Source organism: Camelina sativa, chromosome 5 (assembly GCF_000633955.1).
Source record: "Camelina sativa cultivar DH55 chromosome 5, Cs, whole genome shotgun sequence".
In the NCBI taxonomy this organism is placed as follows: domain Eukaryota; kingdom Viridiplantae; phylum Streptophyta; class Magnoliopsida; order Brassicales; family Brassicaceae; genus Camelina; species Camelina sativa.
The window spans coordinates 12,746,198-12,756,103 of NC_025689.1; the positions used below are offsets into that span (position 1 = coordinate 12,746,198).

Sequence of the window (9,906 nt, forward strand, 5' to 3'; positions counted from 1 at the left end):
AATAAACAATATAATATTGTAATATACATAAAAAATATTATAATATTCTAAAATAATTAGTATTAAAAAGACATATATAGACTTATAGAACAATTAAAAAGAAATATTATCTCAAACGAAATAATTTTTAAAATAATATAACAATAATTTTCTTATTATATTATAATTTAAAAAAAAATATTGACCCGTGCTTAAAGCACAGGATATCTCCTAGTTGTAAGTAAGTAGTAAGTACACAGAACCGTGAAAGAATAATGAACTTAAAAAAAAAATTTCAATACGTGATGTGTATTAGTATAGTTTTACATGTTTTATTTTAAAGATTTTAATGCATGTAGTAATATGAGAAACCTGAAAAATAAATAGAAAAAATGAGTTTGTAGGAATGAATTTATGGTTAATTGATGAAAATTGACAAAATATTACTTATGAAATTATGACATATAGAATAATAATATTTAGGATATCTTTGGATTTCTAAAAATTTTGTGGATGTTAACTGATTTTTTTACTGATTATTTTTATTGTTAAATTTAAAATACTAACCAATATACATATTATCTCATATGATGCTCATATTATTTTTTTATTAAAAATTTTAACTCTAATCCATGAAGAAGTGAATTATGGTTTTACGATGAAATAGATAGTTAAATGTGATTACTAAACTGAATGTCAAACGATGAAGTTTATTTTAGAATAATTTTTTTCAAATATTAATATGTCTCAGTTAAAAAAATTATTTAAGAATATTAGTCATTTTTTTAATGTTTGATTTTATAATTTCAACACATGTATTTTTGTAATGCATATGTCAAAACATAACATAATCCGCAATAAATTATAATTTATAGGAATGAATCTTCAGTTATTTGATGAGAATGTCTTTATATATTTTTATATATGTTTTTAATTTATAAATTTCACTCATTTAAAATTGATTAAGACATGAGGTAAAATTAGTACTTATGAGATAACAACATAACAAATATATCTTAAATAATTCTGATTCAGTTTTTTTGCGAATTATATTTTGTTAAATTTTATTTGTATTTTCAATTCTTACTACGAGATATATTTAATATGATGTATTAATTATGTTTGAATAAAATATATAGTTCTATGCATTAAGATGAAATGTGTAATTAAACTTAAAATATGGTTTATTATGATGGTATAGATATTTAAATGGTACTCCCTGTCATATAAGAGTTTTTGGGTAAAAGCACAAAGATTAATAAGCAATAAATATTATGAGAATTATAAAACTTTAGCCAACGGAAAAATATACTAGTTCAAACAGTCATAAATTATTATATTAATAAAAATTGTATGTAGAAATTTAAGAAAATATTATAAAATAGAGCAAAAAAATGCCTTAAAACTCTTATATAATGGAACTAAGAGAGTATTAAAATGAAATATGAGAGGTTCATATTTAATATTAACATGTTACAAGATAAAATCTAAAAACATGTACATTACTACTTAATTATTCTGATTTTTTTTTTTAATTTACGCGGGCCTTATCTAGTCATTACATAAAGCTTTATTTCAAATTTATTCATTAACAAGATCGTAACATGTGTCAACTGTATCGATGTCAACACTTATTAATTCTAAATTTACTAAAATTTATAAAAGTAAAAGAATATAAAAGTTCTAAAAGAATATGTGATGTTTATTGACAATATATATTGTATAAACCTCACAAAGTCTGTCAATAAACATCACAAATTCTACAAAGACTTTCACCTTTGTTCAAAATGCCTTAATATTTGTAGTTATATAAGTTTTTCTATATGTGACCTCGATAGTGTATTTTCTTTGCTTTTAAGCCCAAAAATGCCTTCCAGGGAATATAAAGTGCAGAAGCAACAAACGAAAATCACTGCTGTCATCCTAAGGATACCTCCGAATTTTGTGAGGTCAGCCTCGTTTCTTTAGATTACCTTTTTCTTGTGATCTTGTGCATTGCTAATGCAACACTCTCTCCCATACTGTTTGGCCTGGTTTAGTGAGTCTGTGAGTGTGAGACTGAGAGTTGCCAAATTAAAAATCTATCTCTCAGTATCGTTTAATGGTCTTTCTTAGACTTTGCAGTTTTTATCTTATACTAAGTTAGTACCCGCGCTACGCCGCGGGATTATTTCTCATTTTTTTAAAATAATATTTTGTTTTGTGTTTTCTGAAAAACTAATTATTTTCAGTTTTTTTTTGTTATTATTTGTTGCTACATATTTTAATTTATTATCATCACTTTCAAATCCATTAAATGTATCTTACCGAGTTAAACATTTCATTATCTAAACATTGACTACATAAAATTTTGATTACTATGATCAATCTGCTATCGAAATAGAATTAACGCATCCCACTTATAGAATTATTTATTTCTCATTTTATACCCCACCGGATCAATTCCATTTAACTTAATCCATAATTTTATATTTATACATTAATTTCATCTAATTTGTATTAAACATAGACTTTGTATCTACAATATATTTTATGAAAACTACCCTATGTTTTTTTTTCTCTTTTTCTAAACTAACTCTTTTTCATAAAAAAGACAGTCTTATCTTCACTATTAAATTTAAATACATATTTACTCTTAAAAAAATTGTTTTTAAATTTTTGTGATTTTATATTAACATTTGAAAAGAAGAAAAAGCATTAGGTAGTTTTCAAAAAAAATGATTGTAGATACATTTATTCAAAAACTCTCCTTATTTAAAGTTTTAGTTACTCATATACTTTGTAAAGAAAAGTTAGAATGAAGAATTTCAATTTTGGAATTAAAAGATAGGTTTCAATTTCATCAAGACAATTAGATTCGTTGACGATCTTTATGTAGACTTCATTTAGGAAGGAGCATCTCAGAATGTGCATTAGATTTTTAAAGAGGCTAATTCCTAATTGCAAATCACACAGTTGGTTTGAGACTAACCACAAAAGACAACATATAAACTTTTAGAAAACAACAACATTCAGAGATAATAGATCTAAGCCTCACACTCTCACTTATGCGTCGGATAATTTATGAAAGCACTTGACATTTGCGCTGCTGTAGAAGAAGAAGCATCATCCTCCAGAAGTCATTCCCTTGCACAAATCAGAACCTCCACTATCTCGGGCCTCATTGGCGTCTTGTACTTTTCCATTTCTCTTGGTATTTTAACCAAAAAATCCCCAAGTGTGCTTCAAATTTATATGTGATAATTGATTCGCCATCATTGACGTCTTGTACTCATCATCTAACTCTTTGTTTATCTCTCAAATGCTTCTTTGAAGCGATGACGTTTAAACTTTTCAAGCTGTAGAAACTTCCTTGAACCGATCACAGCTTCAGCAAATCCACCGATGTCTCCACTGTCGAAATGAAGCAAGTGTTGGGTATGTAATTATCAAATTGGGCTTTATTCAAATGGGCTTTATTACCAAGTTTAGTGTTGTCGTAAATTATGTTTCGACAAAAGTCTTTCTTCTTAAAAGGAGAAGTCAAGATCGACGGTTTTGCTCTTTGTTGGTTGTAACGGGCAGAGAGATCAGAGATGGCTGAAATATCTGATAGGAGGTTAGATTTTGTGCATATAAAAATAAGAGTCCAGCCTTCAATTTCGTAATGGAAAAGAACTTCTTCTCTTTTCTACTTCTTCGTCTCCTCCTTCTTCTTCTTCTTTTAATTTCTGAGTTTGAGAGTTTCATCTCTTTTGAATTGAGTGCACAGTTCAACTGAGAGCAGAGTAAATCCTGGAGTGAGCCGTCTTGGTTATCTTGCACTGGGATTAGGTGGTTTTTTGGTCAAGTGTAGTAGATTCTCTACGGCTATGCAACTTAAGCTTCTTTGTTATTTCTTGTTTTTTCTGAGTCTGAGTCTGTTTTGATTCCAACTGCAAGTCTCTGATTTCTCTAATTAAATGATGGAGTCCTTTGAGTTTGATATACTTTCCTTTTAATTATTTATCAAAGATTTTCTGAGCTCGATTCTGTGTACTCATCGACAATCTCATACACCTAAGTTTTCTTTCAATGTAAGTACAGTATGTAACTAATGTATTGTTTAATAATACAATTTATGTGTACTGTGCTTTTTTTTTAACTCTTTGTATTCTATAGAAAAATGGAGGAGCCCATTGCTATAACTCAGTAATGTAAGAAGATAATTATTTCTTACCCATGTATGTGGTCTTATAGTTAGTAGGTTATTTAATTGGGTTTGTTATATTTTGTTTTAATCATTTGGGAACTAAAAGGACAAGTGTCAAGCTACATGTGAAGCATATGCTTATAAGGACAAATACTAAGCTACATGTCATGCTAAAGCTTATAAGAGGACAAGTGTGAAGTTGTATGTTGTGTTTGAAGCAATACTACTTGTTCTCACACTTGTCACCACTGTCTTCATCTCTACTATGATGGATGGTTGAGATTAAATCAGAAGACAAAACCCTTATGAGGAGTAAGGTCCTCTTCCCTCCTATAAATAGATGGTTTGCTCCATCAAAAATCATCACAAGAATAAAACAACACATAAAGAAAAGAGTTTATAGGAAAGGGGAGAGAAACCTTATTTTCCACCTAAAGATCATCTAAGAGTTTTCAAGTCTTCAAGTCATTGAAGAAGAAGAAACCATTCAAGGAAGCATCATTTCTACAATGACTGGAGGTATTACTTTAACCCTCTTTATGATTCTATTATGTGATTAATATAGATGTTTAACATGAACCCCAAGATCTTAAACATCTATATTAATCACATAATAGAATCATAAAGAGGGTTAAAGCATGCTGGTGTTGGGGAAGAGACTGAATGGTGTCGACTACTGGAGATTTAAACGTCTTGGACCATGCAGCTAACATATGATCCATCTTCACCTATAGATTCGGTGACAACAATAATGGAATAAGACAACGGTTTCTATGGATCCTAGATATATACATCGTCAGTAAGCGAACTGAGTAAAGTAGAAAGTAAAACACTAACCACTTACACTCCAGAACTGGACCTTGTGGTTCTTGATCTATTGATCCTCTAGCTTCTACTTCTAAGATTTCTAGGGCACTCCTGGAAATCAAATCAATGCGAGCAAACAAGGAGTGTCATCTTTAGTGTTATGATTTCAAGAGTAAAATTACAACATATAAAGCCCATTTCTATCTCATTCACCTTATGTAGAAACAAATTCGTAAGAGAACTCACCTGCAGACACATAGAGCCTTTCTCATGTCCCCTGATGCAGCTGATACTTTCTGGGACAATGCAAACATTATGATTATTAATTAAGAATCTAAAAAGGAAAACAAGGTTGAGAGAAAAAAAATGGCATATATCCTTCTTACTCTTGCACAAATTTCCAATGCATTTAATTGAAATGCAACATATGGAAGTGCCTGTTAAAACAGTGAAAGTAATCATTTAAGATCAACAAAGAAAGTACTATGAGTTTGGAATATATATATATATATATATATATATAGTAAATTAAAACTTAATTTGTATGACCAGAGGAAACAGATAAAAAGATATGAACATTAATAACGTATACACCTTGAAAATGGCAAAGTTGTGAGCATAAAAAGCTCATGAAGGACGCCTCGATCTCTTGTGATCAAGTAATCCATCTCATCTGCAATTATAAGCCTGCAGACAAAGTTTGAATGAGACACAGCGCAACAAATTATATCTAGCAGGTCACCATATCACAGACCAAGAAGAAAACAAAAACCTACATCATCTTTGAGCTGGATTGTTGTTGCTTTTGGGAAAACAAGCTCTGAAGTTGTTGTAGAGGTGAACATGAGCCATTATTCAAGCAACATAATGATAAAGTTCAAAACATGAGAGCTTTTATCTGAGCTAAAAGTAAAGACTCTAACCTTAGGTATTTGTTATGGTGTTTTAATGGAAGTACTTTTTGAATGAAAGTTGAGTTTTGTATATAATAGTGTTTGAATAACTTGGTTATGAGGAAGTTCTCTGTAGTGATTAACACAATTTCTGACTAGTCTTAGCAAGTCACGAACACTTGTGAAGTTGTAATCCTTATGGGACTTGTCAGTGTTGTTCTCACTATCATGATTTCTTTTGAGATATTGGCCGAACGTGTAACCTATTTTAGACTCCCATGAGGACGACACTCCAATAATCAAGTTATTCAAACACTATTATACACAAAACACTAAAATAATAGTACATTAGAAATTGATTTTTTTTTTTTTGCCATTTTCAACAAACAAGAGATGAGCTCATGAGCTTCTAGAATATCCCTTACTAATGATAGATACTATTTTTTTTGTTTTTATGCATCACGACCTTAACCATGTCCAAATTGATGCAAATCAGCCATAATGGTGAAAAAGATAACATATTCCAAGTTCAAATCTTACATATTTATGACTTTGGAAACCTATATTTGGTTAATATCCTCTCGTAAATGTCTATGCAAGTTTTATAGGTGAAAATCTAACTTTGACATGTAATTGTTGAATTATGTTAAAAATATGTACACAAAGATAATTTGAGAAATTAAAACAACATAGTAAGTGAAAATAATTAATTGATTATTCAACATATATATATTAGTTATATTATTGTGAAAAATCTAACTTAACATCAGGAAAAATATTTATAAGCATATATTGTATTAACAAACACCATGGATAATGGATTGTGAACAATGTTTTAAAAGCAGTAAATCAATATGTTTATTAAATTATTGAAGAAAGAAAATCTAATCAATATGTTTATGACATTCAATAATTATAGTATATTAAGAACAATATTAATGTATACATGAAGGTAATTAATGTTAATCATTACATTTGAAAGAGAATCACAGAAACACAAATTTTGGGGAGATATATGTGACAACTTCTCAAAACTTAAGTTTTGTGGAATCCTTCAAAAATTATTTTAAAAATTAAAAACTCTAATTAACTATAACAACTTTATTGATGGAGACAACAATGATGATATAATTTTGATGAAATTGGAAAAAGGTCTAAACAAATTTGATGATGAAGTTTTTTTTTTTTGTGTGTTTTAGGAACAAAAAAAAACTTTAAGGTTGATATAGTGATGTAGCCATATTAAACTAGGAAACTGATTAAATCTCCACCTTAAAAGTGGTCTTTCTATCAAAATATGAGCGATTTTCGTTACTTATAATATTTCTTTTTTAAAAAATATATATATATATATCAAAATAATTTTTACAATACTAATTATATTTAACCTAAAGGTTTATTATACATATATAGTAGGTCTTTTAGTTATGATATATCTATATAAATATTTTTGAAATACATTTTAGAGAAAAAACTTTGTTTTGTAAGATATTACATAAAATGACACTCAAAGAATAAGAATTTACTTATACATGTATCCAAACAAACTTTACAATTAATTCTCTATTATCCGTATAACTAAACACAATATAATTTTAAATAAAATCTAAAATATCCAAATACAAATAATATCCCATCATTAATATTATAGATATTTTAAATATTTTGTTAAGACTGAACTTATGATTCTTCCATCATTTTTGTTTAATATTTTATTTTAGTTACATTGAATTATCATATAATACATAAAATTATTAAAATTCTAGATATTTTTTTACATTTGTTGTGATTCCAATTTTTTAATAAACAGACATGCATCTCAAGCAGTGAAGAAAAATAGTGTGTTCAACCATCCTTGACCGGGTTTTTGGCAAACAAATCGAGATATGCTTTGGTTTACAGTCTAACTCGGTCCGATCGCCGGTCTGGTCCGGTTTAGAAACATTGCTTATGTATTTTCTTCTCCCACAGTCCCACACTTCAAATTGAAACTGTTATCGGAACACTTCAAAATCAACGAGCTCACGAGGATGTCGGCCGTTTCAATCTCCGTCGTCAAATCTGACTTTTCCACCGTCGAAGCCATATCCGTTACACATCATCGGACGCCGCCGCCACAAATTTTTCCTTCGCTCCGGTTTCCACTATCGCTCAAGTCCCCGCCGGCTACTTCTCTTAACCTTGACGGTGGATCAAAACTCCTCCACGTCTCGCGTCTTCCTTGTATCAAATGCTCATCTTCTTCATATACTCCGCCGTTAGGTAAAATCTGCTATCTCCCCTCCCCTCTCCATTTCGATCGAAGTTAAAACTTCTTCTCCCCTGGCAGATTTATCGGAGGAACAGTTTATAAAATTTAAACAAGCATCGGAAAAGGGAAACTTAGTTCCTCTATACAGATGTGTATTCTCGGATCATTTGACTCCGATACTTGCTTACCGATGTTTGGTGAAAGAAGACGATAGAGATGCTCCTAGCTTCTTGTTTGAGTCCGTGGAGCCTGGTTTGCAATCCTCCAACATCGTAAGCCTTCTTATGCAATTTCTTTTGGTGGTTCAATGGAATTGAACTCACTCTTGGAGGATTTGATTTTGCTCAGGGGAGGTATAGTGTAGTTGGAGCTCAGCCCACAATAGAAATCGTGGCAAAGGGAAATGTAGTTACTGTGATGGACCATGGAGCTGGTCTTAGGACTGAGGAGGAAGTGGAAGATCCAATGATGGTTCCTCAGAAAATCATGGATGAATGGAAACCACAACGCATTGATGAATTGCCTGAAGCTTTCTGCGGTGAGTCACCAAATCTGTTATAGCTAAGTAGAGTGATGATGTTTGTTTAGCATTGCTGATTTTTTTTTGGATGGTTGATTTGATTGATACTCTCAACTCTGAAGTTTTTCTTCTTTGTTAACCAGGTGGTTGGGTTGGATACTTCTCATATGACACTGTACGTTATGTTGAGAAGAAAAAACTGCCTTTTTCAAATGCTCCAGAGGATGATAGGAGTCTTCCTGATGTTCATTTGGGCCTTTATGATGATGTGATCGTGTTTGATCATGTCGAGAAGGTATATTGTTGTTTGTTCTTAGTGTATTTGCATCTTCCTGCGGATTATGAATAGTAGAATTTATATAGTTTGTCTTGATTGTGATACCATCCTTAGTAGAGTAATTAACTCTGCTGAATTCCCGTTGAACACAGAAAGCATATGTAATCCACTGGGTGCGGATAGATAAGGATCGTTCTGTTGAAGATAATTTTACTGATGGAATGAATCGGCTGGAATCTCTAACCTCTAGAATTCAAGACCAAAAACCGTGAGTAGATCGTTTTACCAGTCTTTAGATTGTAATTTTGATTATGTTTATGCTCATGTGTTTCTTTTGAATTGCAGCCCCAAGATGCCTACTGGTTTCATAAAACTACGCACTCAGCTCTTCGGTCCTAAACTGGAGAAATCAACTATGACGAGTGAGGCATATAAGAAGGCAGTGGTGGAAGCCAAAGAACATATCTTGGCTGGGGACATCTTTCAGATAGTTCTTAGTCAGAGATTTGAAAGGCGGACGTTTGCGGACCCATTTGAGATATATAGAGCTCTTAGGATTGTAAATCCAAGTCCCTACATGGCCTATTTACAGGTATACTCCTTTGTTCCTCTTTTCCTTACATTTTTCATGAAAGTTAATATTACTTATCTGTGGTTACAGGCTAGAGGATGCATATTAGTTGCTTCAAGTCCAGAAATATTGTTACGTTCAAAAAATGTAAGTGTTACCTACTCTTAACTGACCTTTGGTTCCCTTAATCCTTGAACCCCATTGTCTTCATTAACAACTGAATGGATGGCTTAATGTGTGGATTCTTTCTACTACAGAGGAAAATTACCAATCGCCCCCTTGCTGGAACTGTCAGAAGAGGAAAGACACCTAAAGAAGATCTAATGCTGGAAAAAGAGCTCTTAAGCGATGAAAAACAATGCGCAGAGCATATTATGCTTGTTGATTTGGGAAGGAACGATGTTGGCAAGGTTCATCACTTGACCACTGCTCAACTC

General features: G+C 31.1%; 1 protein-coding gene across 3 annotated transcripts in view; it reads left to right on the forward strand.

The window, feature by feature from the left end:
* LOC104786703 (anthranilate synthase alpha subunit 2, chloroplastic-like) overlaps positions 7,834-9,906 on the forward strand; it is a 4,235-nt gene continuing 2,162 nt past the window's right edge. Inside the window, exons 1-8 of one of the 3 annotated variants that reach the window (XM_010512156.1) lie at positions 7,834-8,112; positions 8,180-8,373; positions 8,450-8,639; positions 8,765-8,916; positions 9,051-9,166; positions 9,244-9,490; positions 9,560-9,616; positions 9,727-9,879. In XM_010512156.1, coding sequence (XP_010510458.1) covers positions 7,881-8,112; positions 8,180-8,373; positions 8,450-8,639; positions 8,765-8,916; positions 9,051-9,166; positions 9,244-9,490; positions 9,560-9,616; positions 9,727-9,879 — 1,341 coding nt within the window. In that variant the 5' untranslated portion in view covers positions 7,834-7,880. Of the gene's footprint in view, positions 8,113-8,179; positions 8,374-8,449; positions 8,640-8,764; positions 8,917-9,050; positions 9,167-9,243; positions 9,617-9,726; positions 9,880-9,906 lie in introns of all 3 variants that reach the window. The other 2 variants (XM_019245881.1, XM_010512155.1) reach the window with 2 other exon arrangements.